This window comes from Capsella rubella, unplaced genomic scaffold, assembly GCF_000375325.1.
Source record: "Capsella rubella cultivar Monte Gargano unplaced genomic scaffold, Caprub1_0 scaffold_7, whole genome shotgun sequence".
Lineage (NCBI taxonomy): Eukaryota > Viridiplantae > Streptophyta > Magnoliopsida > Brassicales > Brassicaceae > Capsella > Capsella rubella.
Window position 1 is genome coordinate 8,292,709 of NW_006238917.1, and position 16,542 is coordinate 8,309,250.

The window sequence follows — 16,542 nt, forward strand, 5'->3', positions numbered from 1 at the left end:
GTTTGCATTGGGACGCATATATTTAAAATCAGATAATACACTATAAATTTTAAACTAATAAAAAAAAGAACAATTATATGAGCTAACGAATTTACACTATATATATATATATATACACACATAATTACGTTAATGATGCAAATCTGTAATAGTAAACGTGTGTGTGAGAGAACCTCTGAAAGTTCGAAACAAGCAACGTTCATATATCTTGGAGGTTAAATCTTCTGACAAAAGTGTACAAAGACAAAAAGTTATATTTTTATATAATGTTGAAAACAGTTTGGCCAATACAGAGTACGCAGCGATTCGTGTACGAGTTGGTATCAAGCTTAATTAAGACATTTAATTAGGCTAAGTTGATTTAATTAACTGGTGGCTATAAGGTGATTAACCATAGATTGGTCATTGGTCCATCTATTAGTTGTTTATTATATTAATTTTAAAATAATTTTCCCGTCAATCGCATTCTCTTAATATAGTATAAATAAGCAATATTCATCCACATGCCTAACGATCATGGTTTTACAATTTGTTTTGCGTTGCTTTAACTATATTAATAAGAGTATAATTAAAAACACGTCGTTATGAAGTATACTCATTATATAATTACTCTACATTTAATTTTTGTCAACGCATATCTAATTATTTCACTTAGTATATAATTAAGTTGATCACAACATATTAAATATAATTATAAATGAATAAGCTGCCTAACGTACGTACGTAAAACTTAATCATACCTTCATTATGTATGATTGCAAAAACTTAATGAATATTGGATAAAAGTCCATTCATCGTCGACGTCGTGACTCATAAACAAATCAACTAAATATAACACTTCGTCATGTTGTCAAAATACTCTTAATGTATAAACATTCATCGAATTAATCATCATCATCCAAGAGAATCCTCTAAGTCAGATTTCTAAACATGACAAAAAAATTCACATGCTCATGCATTACAAAGCTCGAATCATAATTCATAACTCTTTAGTTACATGTTAATTAACAACAATGTTGGTTTGACTTTGTGAATAATGGAAAAGGAGATTAATAATGAATTGACTAAATAATAACAATAAATATGTGAGACACGTGGTTAGGTCTAATTTGATGAGCATGAAAGCAGATACATATGACGTACATTGATCGTGAATAGTCAAAGCAACAAAGTCAATGTGCATTATTAAGAAACATCTACCGTACTTTGCTGGTTAAACTGCAATTAATGCGCTTATTGATATTATCAAATGAGAATTTATATTCGAATTAAATTGCAAAAAGTAATAATTATTTATATTGTTAATGGGGGAACACGAAACATTGAATAATAAGGCAAATGCTTTCGGGAGAGGTAACAACGGGTACAGTACGGATCTGAGAGTATTAACTACTTTGTCTACTTTAGTGTCCATTGATCAGACTGTGTCACTGAAACCATTATGCTTTCATGGATCATAAGTAACAGACTTCAGAAGTCTTTATATTTTGAGAGAAGGCCCAATTAATGGTTAGGCCCAATAAAATACCCAATTCGTAATTTTAATATGCTTTTGCCGGCGCCGGGAAACCGCCGATGTGTTGTTGTTGGTGATGGTAAGGATTTCTACGATTTCGCCGGAATATTTGAGAATTTATTATTCCGGTTATGTCACCTACTCTCTTACGCACACAGTTCATCGTCGGAATTATTTTTCCGGCTATTGTTTTTCGGATTTTCATATTAGTAAGAGAAAACATGAGAGACACTTCGCGTCCTCTGTTTTGTCGCCGGTTACCTCTAGTGACTGTAAACTGTTCGACGAAATGCCTAAGAGAGAGAACAGGACGGTGGATTCAAGATTTTCAGTCTTGCGAGATGTGCTTAGATTCTGTATGATGAGAATAGAGACTGAGACTCCGAGGAGTGTCCATTGTTTTGCTTTGAAGTGTGGTTTCCTACTAGATTTGCCTGTATCTTCGCAGCTTCTGACGCTTTACGGCAGAACAGGGGAGTTAGTGTCTGCTTTGGGGCTGTTTGGTGAATCGAAAGTCAAAGATGTGATTGTTTGGAACAGTTTGATCACTGCTCTGAATCAAAATGGTCGTTACATGTCAGCTGTTGGAATGTTCGTTGAGATGATTCAGAAGGGTACTGAGTTTGATTCGACAACGCTTTTACTTGCAGCTTCCGCGTTATCCAGTCTACATCTGTGGAACAAATGTCCGATGGTTCATTGTTTGGCAATTGAGACTGGTTTAGTTTCGGATTCTAGCTTGTGCAATGCATTGTTGAATCTATATGCAAAAGGCGAAGACTTGAACTCCGCGGAATGTATATTCGAGCATATGGAGCATCGAGACATTGTTTCTTGGAACACGATCGTGACTAAATGTCTTGCAAATGGTCATCCGAGAAAATCATTAAAGTACTTCAAATTGATGAGTGGTCTAGGAAAAGAAGCTGATAATGTGACTTTTTCAGGTGTTATCTCAGCTTGTGGTTCTCTTGAGGACCTTTCTCTAGGCGAATCCTTCCACGGGTTGGTTATAAAATCAGGTTATATCCCAGAAGCTCATGTCTCTGTAGCCAACTCAATCATTTCGATGTACTCAAAATGTGGAGACACCGAGGCTGCAGAAACTGTGTTTGAAGAACTATTGTGCAAGGATGTGATTTCTTGGAATTCAATCCTTAGTGGGTTTTCTGCAAACGGAATGTTTCAAGAAGCATTTGGTATTTTGAAGGAAATGCAATCTGTGGATAAGATTCAGCCTGATATCGCCACAATGGTTACAATAACTTCCATATGCGGTGATTTATGTTTTTCACGAGTGGGAAGAGCAATTCATGGTTATACGGTTCGCAGGGAGATGCAATCCAGAGCACTAGAGGTGATCAACAGCGTTATTGATATGTACGGTAAATGTGGCTTAACAAGTCAGGCTAAGTTGTTGTTTAAGACAACAAAAATCCGAGACTTGGTTTCATGCAACTCAATGATATCTGCTTTTGCGCAGAACGGGTTTGCACAAGAAGCTAAGAATCTGTTCAAGGAAGTTGTCAGTGAGTATTCTTGTTCAAAGTTTAGCTTGTCAACTGTGTTGGCAATTCTTACATCTTGTGATTCCTCTGATTCTCTCATCTTTGGCAAATCAGTCCACTGTTGGCTGCAAAAGTTAGGGTTTGGGGATAATATCCTTTCGGCTAATTCAGTTATAAACATGTACATCAGTTGCAGGGACCTAACTTCAGCATTCCTGCTGTTAGAGACGATATCCGATACAAGGGATCTCACATCTTGGAACTCTGTTATCTATGGCTGTGCATCAAGTGGTCACCATTTAGAAGCATTGACAGCGTTTCAAGCAATGAGTCTTGAAGGGAAAATTAGTCATGACTTGATTACTCTTCTGGGTACTATATCAGCTAGTGGAAACCTCGGACTGATCTTACAAGGAAAGTGTTTTCATGGTCTAGCAATTAAAAGTCTGAGAGAACCTAACGGTCAACTGAAAAACACATTGATCACCATGTATGGTAGATGTAAAGACATTGAGAGTGCAATGAAAGTCTTTGGCTTGATCGCTGACCCTAACTTGTGTTCCTGGAACTGTGTGATATCAGCTTTGTCTCAGAACAAAGCAGGACGAGAAGTATTTCAACTCTTCAGACACTTCAAGTTAGAGCCAAACGAGATTACATTTGTTGGTCTTCTGTCTGCCGCGACTCAGCTCGGTTCAACAAGATATGGTATGCAGGCACACTGTCATCTCATCCGTCGTGGGTTTCAAGCTAACCCTTTTGTCAGTGCAGCACTTGTAGACATGTACAGTAGCTGCGGGATGTTAGAAACCAGCATGAAAGTGTTTAGAAACTCAGGGGTGAAATCAATTTCGGCTTGGAACTCGGTAATCTCTGCGTATGGATTCCATGGAATGGGCAAGAAGGCAATGGAGCTATTCAAGGAATTAAGTAGTAGTAACTCAGGTATGGAACCAAACAAGAGCACTTTCATAAGCCTATTGACAGCTTGTAGCCACTCTGGGTTTATCGATAAAGGTCTAAGATATTACAACCAAATGGAGGAAAAATTTGGGGTTAAACCAGTTACCGAGCATCGGGTTTGCATTGTTGACATGCTTGGCCGGGCAGGGAAGCTGAAAGAAGCTTACGAGTTCATCACAAGGATTGGTGAGCCACAAAAAGCAGGTGTATGGGGAGCTCTGTTGAGTGCTTGCAACTATCATGGGGACACAAAGTTGGGAAAAGAAGTTGCAGAAGTTTTGTTTGAAATGGAACCAGACAATGCATCTTACTATATCTCCTTGTCCAATACTTATGTTGGGTTGGGAGGTTGGGAAGAAGCTGTACGTCTACGGAAGATAGTGGAGGATAAAGCTTTAAAGAAGCTCCCTGGTTACAGTGTTATTGACGTTAGTGTTAGATAATATTTGAGGCTGTATGAGAAAAGAAAATAATATGACAACAGGCAATAGATTCCTTGTAAAATCCAAGTAATAACATCACCGTAATTGTTTAAAATCCAACTGAGGAAATACAAAAGCCAAAAAAAAAGAAGGTTAAAAGATTCTGAAACTTTTATTGCTCAGTTAATAAAAGCTGTTGGAGGAAAACGTAGAAGCAAAACTGATGAAACAACAATCAAAAGCTTGAGCAGCAAGAACCATCTGCTAATGCACTCGGAAAAGAGATCGCTGCGCAAAATACCCGAGCTCACAGATCAACTTCCTCTGAGCAAAAGCCATTCTGGAATTCGCACAATGCTTATCCAGACTATATTTTCTAAAATCCATAAACGAAATGAAGAGAAAATAAACATTTCAGAAACTGGTTCCATCAAATTTTGTGATTGATAAAACATGATTGGATTTTAGAGATCAAAAACCTCGTGGTAGTTGTCCTAATCATCCAAGTAGTAGTATGAGCCAGCTGACTTTTGCTCCCTGTCCTTGGTCGACTCTAATTTGTTGATTCTTGGTCTGAAATTGGTGGGATCTCGTCTGAATGTGATGTTCAGATGCTGCAAGGTAAAGAAAGACATAAATCGAAATCAATAGCATTAAACTTTTTTTTTTAATCAAACTTTATGTCCTTTCTATTCTGGCCCCAAACGGTATAACTCTCAGAAAAATAGGAGACTTACAGATAGGAAGAGATTCATTCCACTGAGCAGTGATTGAGGACAATTTGCAGTACAATCAATGGATGGTTGTCCTTCGTACACAATAACTCGGTCTGCCAAATAGGTCGCCATAATAAAGTCATGCTCGACCACAAATGCAGTTTTCTTTGCATGAAGAATAAATCGCTTAATGACTTTAGAAGCCACGATACGTTGCTCCGAATCGAGATATGCACTTGGCTCATCAATCAGGTATATATCCGCAGGCTGCATCGATTCACAAAATGCATGAGATCACTGAGACAAAGAAAAACAGCCATTTACTTTAGACTTCTAAAACAATATACTCACCTTTCCAAGGCACAGAGCTAATGCAACCCTTTGCAGCTCTCCTCCTGAGAGATTGACAACTTCTTGATCCATCAACTGCTCAATCTGAAGTGGTTTCATCACATCCGACACAAATTGAGGATGCATGTAAGAATCTCGAATCTTTTGATGTAGCAAGTGTCTAACTGAATTCTGAAACTTTGGGCTGATCTTCTGTGGCTTGTACGAAACATTAAATTCGGGTATCTCTCGGTCTGGTCCTTCTGTATCATCAGGTTTCAACAAACCCGCCTGCAGATATTACCAATAATACAACTTTAGGAGTACAGTACTTTCTGAAACTCTAACCATAAGAGAACCTATCATGGAGGAAGACAATACCAGCATCCGAATAAATGTTGTCTTTCCTGTACCATTCTCCCCAAGCATTACAATAATCTGAGAGTCGGTGAATTCACCTTCTGATACTCTCAACCTAAAGTTTCCTTGATTTTTGGTCATCGCAGGGTATTTGTACCTAGCGTACGACTGTATTTCTTCAGCACTTTCTTGTGGAGTCTCAGCAACCTTCAAACAACAGAAAAACCATTAAGGAAAAATATTGTTTCCCTTGGTAAGATAACTTAACTTAGCCTCTTCAGCATACAAAAAAAACAAATTACCTTGAAGGTTAGAGATTCATCTCTGAAACGTAAATTTTCTGTAGGAACAAACCCAGCCAAGAAAATGTTGATTCCTTCTCTGACAGAGAAAGGGAGAGTCACTACACCATAGGCTCCTGGTTTCCCATACAGACAGCAAATGAAATCCGACAAGTAATCAAGAACACTAAGATCATGCTCTACAACAATGACATAGCTGGAAAAAAAGGAAATAATGTCAGAAGCTAATTTTTTTATCCAATTTGGAAAAACCTTCATAAGTTGGGAAAATCAAACCTATTAGGCCTCAGGAGAGAACGAACAACTTGAGCAGCTTTGAGTCTTTGCTTAACATCGAGGTAACTAGATGGTTCATCAAACATGTAAATCTCTGCATTTTGTATGGCAACAACAGCGATTGCAAACCTCTGCAGTTCACCACCAGATAAATTCTCAACAGCACGGTCAATGACCTGGTTCAGCTCCAGATCAGCACAGAGCTCTGCCTTCTTATCTCTCTCATCCTTCTGGTCAAGGACCTCTCCAACATTGCCTCGAACAGCTTTTGGGATGTGATCGACATATTGAGGCTTAATAATGGCCTGTCATGCACAGAATATCAGAACTTGCTCAATTGAGCTGCTTAAACCATTAAATAATACTTAGCTATCATGAAGACAAATATTAAGATCGGTTTCAATTTACCTTAAGATTGTCTTCTAGAATACGGGTGAAGTAGTTTTGAAGTTCTGACCCACGGAAGTGAGTCAAGATTTCTTGCCAGTCTGGAGGACTCTGTTGAAGGGGAAACATAAGAATACATCGACAAAAAAGAGACGCAATGTCAAAGATAAAGAAACTCAAGAGAGGCTATTACAGTGAAGCGGCCTAAATTTGGTTTGAGCTTTCCAGCCAAAATTTTAAGAGCAGTGGATTTTCCTATACCATTTGTTCCAACCAACCCTAGCACCTGCCCCGGTCTTGGAACCGGGAGCCTGAAAGTACAGAAAGAGATTAAATTGTCTTAAAACTAGAAGCGGGATCCATATTTCAGGAAAATAATAGATAAACGGACCTGTGCAACTTAAAAGTGTTTGGCCCATAGCGATGGGTTGTATCTTTCTCTAAGTCTCTCGGAAGATTGATAATCTGAATAGCTTCAAAGGGGCATTTCTGCAATTGTGTAACAGCAGAAAAAATTTAGTGTCCTAGTTTTAGCAACATTTCCAGAGGCATATTCGGTACTGGAAAGAGCCTATACATACCTTCACACAAATACCGCAACCAATGCACAACTCCTCTGAGATAAAAGCAAGCTTGGAACCAACAGTCACCTCAATACAAAGTTTTCCTACGATAAAGGCAAGTCAATGCATAAGTGGCACTGAAATTTGTAGAGCCGCAACAAAAACTTCAAGCAGGAATTATAAACTAATGGCTTCACATAAACACCTAACCATCCTCTGTTTCACTAATTGACATGGCGCACATGAAACAGCCGACCAATTACAGTAGAGTGATAATAAATCCATATGCAAGACCACAAATTCAAATTGGGAATAAGAAAATACACCTGTCTTGACCACAGGACAGCTCTTCTTGCACTCTTGGCGACATTTCTTTGGCTTGCACCGGTCTGAACTTACAATAGCAATACGTGTCAATCGATCTGCCATCTCTCAATAGATCTACAAAATACATGAAATATATACTTTAACTGCCTGAGGAAGATACAACATATTCATAGACAATTTCATAGAAGAATACAACTGGTTTTAATGGGGCAGTTTACAAAAACAATTTTTTGGGGAAAATCATGAATACCAATCTGATACTAGTCTCACTTATGTTGGAAACTAAACACATAGATTCAAATACACAAAATGGGACTGTCAGGCTTAAGCAAAGGCACAAACGAAACTACATAGGAAACAATTATAGAGTAGTAACAAACAATATTAAACAATATTAAAAGATAATCCACTTACAATCAGAGCTAAAAATAGTAACTTGATTACCCCAAGATAGTAAACAATAATGAAGTAATAGTTGACATGCAAAATCTTAGAGCTACGATATCCGAAAATTCAAACGCAAATTCAATACTTGGAATAAAAAGGGTGAACCAATTTATACAGAAGAAGAAGTGTGAAATCCAAATTCGCCCACTTATCAAAACAATCGAGAGATGATAAAAACAACAAATCTAAACACTTTCGATACAATTATAAGATTTTTGAATCGATATCGTCCGTTCAATACAAGACCAGATGTAAAACTCAGCTACGAATCAATCGGGAACCAATCACCAATAACCCCAAAAATTCTTAATCGGTTTCATATCGAAAATTATCTAAGTTAAAAAATTTAAATCTCCATCGAGGAGAAAAACAAAATCGAGAGATTAATACCTGAGATAATTGAGAGATATGATTCGAGCGTGTAGGTAGATTGAGATGGAAAAGAAAAAAAAGCGTGTGCCGATTCTATATGGAACCAGCGGACACACGCACCTGGGAGAGTTATGCTTTGCGTAAAATGAGAAAGTGCTTAAAAGTTAGGGTTTCCTGAATTATCTGATTTCGTTTGACCCGATTCGTTTTTTATTGGGCTTGGGTCGGTTACGTTATTGTCTGAGCATAGCGAATATCAACGCGTCGGAAAGCCCTTCTTGACATGTCATTCAATCTTTTTTGTCGTTATGAAGTTTCCATGTCTTAAAGAAAACTATATAGTCAAAACTATTCTTCCTCATTTTAGTTTCATCAATCTTATAAGGGAATATTAACTTTAGTTGTATCTTTGTTCATTTGGACTATGCAATCAAAATGAATTTTGGGTCCTTGTCTCGTTATTGTATAGGCTATTGTTAAATTATGCATACTTTCTTTAAAATTCATTAAGAACATAATTTTATCTTGAAATACGCTGGAGTTCATAGGACCAAGAGATGAAGAAGAACAAGATACAAGGTCAGTATCATAGCAGAAATATTTTGAGAACAAATTATCGAGCATAAGAGACATTTAAGAAAAGAAGAATCCAAAACCAAACACAAACTGTCATTACAATACCAAATTATAGATAGTTTTAAAGCATCTGCTATTGAGATTTTAAAGAAACCTCTTCTGCAGAGACCATAAGGTTTATACTAGCACTCTCCAATTATTTCCTCGACCAGCAATCTCTAAACCGACATAGTTAAAATGTAATATGTTTGAAGGGGGATTATTAGAAACATCGGTCAGGTAATATAAGACTATACTGGAGGAGAGAACCATAGGGTTTTTTTTGTAGATTACTTCCACTTCTTGAATTTGCCTCCTCCTCCGAACATACCATGTTTCCCGTGCTTTCCATGCTTTCCATGCTTGAATTTGCCTCCATGCTTTCCGTGCTTGAACTTACCATGACCATGACCAAAGCCATGAGCAGGTCCATGGCCATACCCACCATGTCCTACATGCCCTGCATGCCCATAAGGGTTGTGAGATGCATGACCAATGTGGTGAGCTCCATAGGCTGCTGCGGCTGCACCAGCTGCTCCAGCTATCATGCCTCCAAGTCCACCACCAGAATGTCCTGATGAAGCAAGAAAAACGTATTACATGGAGAATTCCGAAGTAGCAGAATGCATAAGAAGAGACGGCAAAGTTGGTCATATGAAATCACACTCATTTGATAATTTGCTTCTACTTTGATCGTTAAGGTTTAAAACACCAATGTTTGTCTTAATAGCACTTCAAAAACACCAATGAAGCAGAAAAAAAGACAGTAAACGCATATGTCCATATGTTTTTGCATAGAACACATCAACAAATAAGAAACCATTGTCCTATTATCATTCAAACTATACAATACTAAGCAGGCTAATAACCTAGCAAATTAAAAGGCCAGTTCATCGATTACAAAGAAAACAGCAACGTTTACAAAAACTATTGTCCTGTTATCATTCAAGCTTCCAAAAGTTGGAAAATCCAGCAAAATTCAAGGACAATCTTTAGCTTTTGCACATAAACTATCAACATTTACAAACTAATTGTCCTATAATTCTTCAAACTAGATAAAAATCAGCAGAGCAAAACTAGAAAGGAGAGTTCTTTTAACGGGATAATACCTGAATGGTGAGCTCCAGGTGCAGGATAGCCTGCAGGAGGGTAACCTCCTGGTGCGGGAGGATAACCACCTTGTGCGGGAGGGTATGCACCAGGAGGGTATCCAGCAGGCGGATAGCCACCAGCTGGAGGATACCCTTGTGGTGGGTAACCTTGTGGCGGGTAACCACCTTGACCGGGTGGGTAATGATGTCCTCCTCCTGGGAAATGAAATCCTTTGTCTTGCTCATCATGATGCTTGTCTTTACCACCTCCCATTGTATTTACTTAAAACCTACAAGAGTTCGATACATTACATCATCAGGGTTAGCTCAAAGATCAAGCCAACTTCCAACATCATTGACTTGCTAGCTTCAAAACAAATCTGAGGCATAATAATTCCTTAGATCAATACAATCAAAACCAGCGAACATCTTAAGAATGACCATTAACAGAAAACAAAAACAGAGACAATTTCAGAAGCGAAAAGAAACGCGATTCAAACATTCAAATCAAGAGAACGATCACAGATACGACATATGGTTTGATCGATTTAGCACACTGTATACGAATAATCAGAGATAAAAGTGCGATCATAAGAAAGATTGAGAATATTTACCGATACGAATTGCGAAGTCAGAACGAAAATGGAACAGAAGAACAAAGTTAATGGGAGAGAAGTTGGATATATATTGATGGATAGGCGTGGGCGTCTGTATCCAATACTCTTAATTACTTAACGCGTTACCATTTTTGAATTAGCAAATTTAGTTTATTTTATATCTTATTACTCTTTAGGTCCTCTTATTCCTGTGACTATCATAAATCAAGTACTGTAGTCTTCATTATTTCAAACGTCTCTCAAGTCTAAATATATAATGTGGAAAACAAACAGTCATAGAATCAATTTCAATACAATCTTTCTATCACTTATGCGTTTTATGAACTAATGATGCATAGAAAAGTAGGTATTTTTTTGATATTTTGTGGCTCAAATTGGGTGTTTGAAATAACTGACAGAAGTATTGGGGTTTAAATGAGAATATGTATAAAAAAGGTCAAGCTTAGTAAACAAAGTATTTACGTCGTGGGAACGCGCAATGGACACGGAGTTCTAAGAACATGGTTAAGGAAAATATCTTTTTTTTTTCTTTCTATAACTATTTAAAGTGTATAAAAAGTCTTTATCCTTTAATTTGATAAATACCAAAAAAGTATTGGTGGTGAATAAAATAAAGTAATTGCCAATAGAATCTGGTCCTCCACAAATCATAATTAACTTTTACTTTATATCTTCTTAATTATTCAAACACATGTTGCTGTTAGATTCTCCATTACAAACAAACTATATCCTAAAAGTAATAATAACAAATGCACTGACAAGTCAATTATGCAAAATATCAAATGAAAAGGTCATAACTTTGTCCTGTATAGTGTGTATAGACATCTTTATGCACTCTATGTTCATCTCTCGCAAACAAAGTCAAACCATTCAACATAAGGTATATCGATTTATTCTCCGCATGACTGCGTTCTCCTACAGTGAAAGTGTGATTCTTCCCGTTCACTTGAATCACGCTTTCACCTGGATACTTCTTAATGTTCCTGTGTTTCATCATGCTTCTGATTCTCGCAAAACCATCCCACATACCAGAAGCTGCATATATGTTTGCCATTTCTACGTAAGGTGCAGCCATTTGCGGTTCCATGTTAAAAAGACTGTCAGCTGCTTGCTCAGCTATCTTCACATTATGGTGGATCTTGCACGCACTAAGCAATGCGCCCCATATGCCAGCATCAGGTTTAGCTGACATGTTACGGATGAGTTCTAATGCTTCTTCGAGCTTTCCCTTTCTTCCAAGAAGATCTACCATACAAGAGTAATGTTCTAACCCAGGACTCATGTTGTATTCTTGTTTCATGTTGAGGAAATACTCCCACCCTTTCTCCAGAGAACCTGAATGAGCACAAGCCTGAAGAACGGCAAGGAATGTTATGTGGTTTGGTTTATAATCCAAATATACCATCTTGCTGAAAAGTTCCAAAGCTTCGAAAAAGAAACCGTTCAAAGCATATCCAGCTATCATTGTAGTCCATGTGACAACAGTTTTCTCAGACATGTTATCGAAGATGTCTCGAGCTTCGGGTATACTTCCACATTTTGAGTACATGTCTATAAGGGCATTGCAAATCATGACATTATCTTTCTTGCACCCGTACATATCTGCTCTAGCATCTATCCATTTTCCAATTTCCAGTGAACCAAATTTTCCACAACCTGAAATGAGGGAGAGTAAGGTTACTAAATCTGGTTTCTCTCCTGTTTTGGTATTGGCATGAAATAAGGCCAAAGCTTCATCCATGTAGCCTTTCTCAGCATACGCACTTATCATCACAGTCCAAGAAACACATGTTCTGAAAGGCATTATGTCAAACAAAAGCCTCGCTGAACAAGTATCCCCAGATTTCGAATACATAGAGATGAAGGTATTGATAGCTTCAATATCTTGATCTGTACCGAGATGGATTGCATGAGAATGAATCAATCTTCCTTGTGTTAGTGTTGCGGGGTTCTGACCCGATGCAGCAAGGTTTATAAAGGTGCCCAAATCAGGCTTAAACTCTTCACGCAGCATCAACCGGTAAAGACCAAAAGCATCATATACTTCACCAAAAACTGAATATGCTTTGAACATAGAATTCCAAGACACAACAGTTCTGTCACCTCTGTCAATGGCTTCAAAAACTGATTTTGCTGAATCCAAATCACCACATTTCGCGTAAGTAGAGATCCAAGTATTTGCAACTGTAACTTGTACAGATACACCTAAATGTATCCCTAAAGCATGTATGGCCTTCAAAAGCTTCAAACTTTTTCCAAACGAAGCAGACTGAATCAAGGTCAAAACAGTCACAGAATCAGGTGGGATCTTGTGGAGTCTCATTTCACGAAATAGAGAAAACGCTTTATCTATGTGACCTGAGTGACAAAAACCAGACAGCATTGCGTTCCAAGTAGTAACATCTCTTTCAGGCATTCTCTCAAACACCTTAGCGGCATGATCTAGAGAATTACATTTTACAAACATATCAACCGTCGCAGTCCCAACGAACACATCAGACCAGAACGGAGACTTTAAAACATGGGCATTAACCATCTCACAGTACGAAATATCAGAGAGTCTAGCACACGCCTTCGCCACAAATGGAAAGGTAAAGTTGTTCGGTTCAAATCCTCCACGCTTCAATTCTCTAAACCGAAGAAGTGATTCCACCGGATCATTTCGATTCACAGCTTCTCGTATCTGAAAATTCCAAGCGTTAACAGATGATAATCCATGAACACGATTCAACCGACGCTGAATCAAGGACATGGATTCTCTCACTTGCTCTCCAAATGCCTCCGGCGGGAAAGCAGCACTTAAAGAAAGCTCCGTTTTTGTTTCCTCTTCGTAAACGTGTTGTGAGCTCCATTGCTCCCTACGTGCTAATTGGCTTGTCACGAGGCCCAGTAATGGAAACAACTAAACTGAACTACGGAACAGTAATAACTAATAAGCTCGTTAAGCTTCTTTATAAACGCACATTATACAAAGACAAAAAACCAATCGTACATATCTCTCAATCTCATTCAGACCGGAATCATAATTAAGATATAGGACAAATAGACATAGCATAGACTCAGTTTCTCCTTCGGTTGGTGCTGTATCGATGCTTACGAGACTTCTTCTCTTCTTCTTCTGATGACAACTCATGCTTCTTCTGCTTTCTACTTCTACAGTTTGAGTCTGAATCAGAGTCTGCATTCTTCTTGCTTCTGTATCTGTCAGAAAACTCTCCAGGATCATCATATGTGTCATACTCATACACATGCTTTTCTTTGCCCTTCACACTCCTGTGATGCCTCCCAGAATCAAGATCATCATATTTTGATTTCTTCTTGGATCTATGACGATTCTCAGACTCCATATCGAGGTATCTGTGTTTCCTCTCATCATATCTATGCTCTTTCTCGACTCTATGAAGCTTTCTAGACTCCAAATTTTCATGTTTCTGATTTTTCTCTGCAACAGGATCGTTATTATGCACTTGCTTTCTCTCCCTGTGATGGCTTTTGTAATCATCTTCTGATCTTTTCTTTCTACTACTTTGACTTCTATAATAATCTGAATCATCAGATGAAGAAGACGGTCTATCCACGATTTCCTTCTGCTTCTGGTGCTTCTCGTCATCGTCATGCTTTTCTCTGCGACTGATTTCTTGGTGGGGAACCTCAGATTTTAATGTCGCAGACGGATCCACATGCTTGGTGTGTCTCCTCCTACTCAGACTGTAACTTTCAGAGTCTGAATCTTCCGAGGAGAGTGACTCAGAATCATAATGCTTCTTGCTCTTCTTCTTAAGTATCTTACGCTTCTTCGAGCCTCTCTTCTCTCTACTATCTTCTGAGCCTGTTGAAGATTCATCAGTCTCCTGAACAGTACGAGATGAACGCTTCTTGTGCTTTTTGTTCTTTTTGGATTTTCTTTTCTTATCCGACGACATACTCTTAATTAATTCTAATGGGATGCTTCCCTCAAGGAATCCTGAGATATGAAAAGAAATTGGAAAATAAGTATATAAAATACAAAAAATGAGATCGGATTTGTGATAAGAAAGACCTTTAGAGAAATAAGAAATTAACCTCCATATTCGTCAAATATATCTTCAGCGACAATTTGTTGATTTGGATCGTCGAGATCAAAACCCCCACGAGGAGGACTTAACCCCGGCTTTTGTTTCAACTCCCACTTCAGAGGCTGCGAAAAGTTAGAGAGCATTTCCGGTTACTAATACATAAACCATTCAACCTTCAGTTATCCAAACATATGGCAAATAGTTGACGAAAGATTTTGAAGGATGAGGATGAAGAGAAAGTAAGACCAACCTCACTGGGATCTGTATGTGCAATGATAGCAGTCAAAGGATCATCTCTTTTCAGTCGAAGTTCTTCATTTGGCATTACTGCATCCTTTAATGGACAGTCACGATCACCGCTTTGGTGCCCAAAGTTTCCACATCTCAGACATTTCACATTACGCACTTCCACTGCAAATGGCTTTACTCTCCCAGGAATACCAGTCTCCATCCTGCACAATTTCAATCATAATATGTAATGATAATTTCATTTTTACATGTAGCAATATTTCTACATGACACTGGAGCATTTAACTATTGACATATTTAAAAGAGCAAGAAAATATGGCAATACCTTGGAGCATTTTTAAGGACGTCAAATTCTTCTTCAGTTGGAAGAGCACGCCCAAAAACATCTTTGGGTCGTGGTTTCTTCCTTTCCTGGCCTGTACGGTCTCCCCCGCCTTGTGATTCTTCTGGTCTGCATTACATTAACGAGAGAAAAGAAGTTATTTCTTATTGTCAAACTTCCTCTTCGAGGTCAAATAAATTATCTCTAACTGTCACATACTTAGAACCAACATTATCGTCCGCCAGTGGATCCTGAGTTGAAGAACCCTGACCCTTGTTTTTCTCAGCCGCGTATTCTGCTGCTTTGGCACTTTCAGGATCATAGCCAGGTGGGCGAACATACATGAAACTCACAGCTTTCATCGTTTCGATCTGCACATCATTCTCATGAATCAATATCATGTAACACAACACAAAACTAAGTAGAACCACTGCCAGTTCACCAAATCTCAATGCTTCTATACGTTTTGACATTTACCTAGATATAAAATTCCTCCTAAGAATACAGAAACCCTAATCTGAAGCATTCGAAACTACCTACGGCACTGAAAACAAGATCTGAATAGCATAAACCCTAATCTAACGAAGATAAACTAACCTTCTCTCTTTCTTTCTTCGAGATGAGAGCCGCTTGCTTGAAAAATTCCTGCTCTTGCGCAAACTGCAAGCAAATCCACGAAACAGGGAAGTTAAGAAAAGACACGAATTGAATCGATAATGAGAAATCGGTGACCAAGTGAGATGCGTACCTCGCGAGCCACCTCTTCGGCTCTGCGATCGTGTTGGGCGTGAGTCTGCTCGGCGATCCATTTGCGGCGCTGGTTGGGATAAGAAAGAGGATGCCATGGCTTCTGGTTCAGGAACGAGTGACTCCAAGCGGTACCGGATTTGGTCTTGTAATCGACCTCTAAGCTACCGCCAGTGACTTTCCCGCCGGCGAATCTCTTGCTCAGCCGTATTCCGCTTCCTTCTTCTCCGTCCATGTCTGAGCCAAAAACAATGTCCAATGCCTCTCTGAATCCTAATTAAATTACTCCCTCCGCTTCTTTTAGAATTTTAATTTGTGAACTTTATATTAAAATTATCTAATTTGCCCCGTATATTT

General features: G+C 38.4%; 4 protein-coding genes across 4 annotated transcripts; 1 reads left to right on the forward strand and 3 right to left on the reverse strand.

The window, feature by feature from the left end:
* The first annotated feature begins 1,585 nt into the window (after nt 1-1,585).
* On the forward strand, nt 1,586-4,526 carry LOC17878302 (pentatricopeptide repeat-containing protein At4g19220, mitochondrial). The gene has a single exon (XM_023778246.1). It carries the CDS (start codon nt 1,593-1,595, stop codon nt 4,428-4,430), a length of 2,838 nt encoding a protein of 945 aa, XP_023634014.1. The 5' UTR covers nt 1,586-1,592; the 3' UTR covers nt 4,431-4,526.
* LOC17878714 (ABC transporter E family member 2) lies at nt 4,461-8,636 on the reverse strand. The gene is made up of 13 exons (XM_006285967.2): nt 8,508-8,636; nt 7,670-7,784; nt 7,362-7,447; nt 7,172-7,269; nt 6,974-7,091; nt 6,802-6,891; nt 6,394-6,698; nt 6,118-6,313; nt 5,837-6,022; nt 5,477-5,746; nt 5,147-5,392; nt 4,889-5,023; nt 4,461-4,785 (listed from the first exon to the last, which is right to left on the reverse strand). The coding sequence occupies exons 2-12, from the start codon at nt 7,770-7,772 to the stop codon at nt 4,904-4,906; spliced, it is 1,818 nt and encodes a 605-aa protein (XP_006286029.1). The 5' UTR covers nt 7,773-7,784; nt 8,508-8,636; the 3' UTR covers nt 4,461-4,785; nt 4,889-4,903.
* A 466-nt stretch (nt 8,637-9,102) lies between these two features.
* LOC17879490 (glycine-rich protein A3) lies at nt 9,103-10,920 on the reverse strand. The gene is made up of 3 exons (XM_006284565.2): nt 10,810-10,920; nt 10,214-10,485; nt 9,103-9,678 (listed from the first exon to the last, which is right to left on the reverse strand). The coding sequence occupies exons 2-3, from the start codon at nt 10,467-10,469 to the stop codon at nt 9,395-9,397; spliced, it is 540 nt and encodes a 179-aa protein (XP_006284627.1). The 5' UTR covers nt 10,470-10,485; nt 10,810-10,920; the 3' UTR covers nt 9,103-9,394.
* Nucleotides 10,921-11,549: 629 nt separating this feature from the next.
* Nucleotides 11,550-16,459, reverse strand: LOC17879027 (pentatricopeptide repeat-containing protein At4g19191, mitochondrial). Its single transcript, XM_006282823.2, has 8 exons — nt 16,187-16,459; nt 16,036-16,098; nt 15,658-15,809; nt 15,442-15,567; nt 15,118-15,319; nt 14,875-14,989; nt 13,909-14,776; nt 11,550-13,592 (listed from the first exon to the last, which is right to left on the reverse strand). The coding sequence occupies exons 1-8, from the start codon at nt 16,418-16,420 to the stop codon at nt 11,591-11,593; spliced, it is 3,762 nt and encodes a 1,253-aa protein (XP_006282885.2). The 5' UTR covers nt 16,421-16,459; the 3' UTR covers nt 11,550-11,590.
* Nucleotides 16,460-16,542: the final 83 nt, after the last annotated feature.

Bases quoted from the DNA above. Each gene is read 5' to 3' on its own strand.
- LOC17878302 (XM_023778246.1), top strand. From the start codon at position 1,593: ATGGTAAGGATTTCTACGATTTCGCCGGAATATTTGAGAATTTATTAT.
- LOC17878714 (XM_006285967.2), bottom strand. From the start codon at position 7,772: ATGGCAGATCGATTGACACGTATTGCTATTGTAAGTTCAGACCGGTGC. The intron at 7,270-7,361 runs GTATGTATAGGC...ACACAATTGCAG, and splicing joins GTTGCGGTATTTGTGTGAAG to AAATGCCCCTTTGAAGCTAT. The intron at 7,092-7,171 runs GTCCGTTTATCT...CTGTACTTTCAG, and splicing joins AACACTTTTAAGTTGCACAG to GCTCCCGGTTCCAAGACCGG.
- LOC17879490 (XM_006284565.2), bottom strand. From the start codon at position 10,469: ATGGGAGGTGGTAAAGACAAGCATCATGATGAGCAAGACAAAGGATTT. The intron at 9,679-10,213 runs GTATTATCCCGT...TTGCTTCATCAG, and splicing joins ACCTGGAGCTCACCATTCAG to GACATTCTGGTGGTGGACTT.
- LOC17879027 (XM_006282823.2), bottom strand. From the start codon at position 16,420: ATGGACGGAGAAGAAGGAAGCGGAATACGGCTGAGCAAGAGATTCGCC. The intron at 14,777-14,874 runs GTTAATTTCTTA...TTCATATCTCAG, and splicing joins TATATTTGACGAATATGGAG to GATTCCTTGAGGGAAGCATC. The intron at 13,593-13,908 runs TAAGCATCGATA...TTTCCCGCCGGA, and splicing joins GAAGAAGAGAAGAAGTCTCG to GGCATTTGGAGAGCAAGTGA.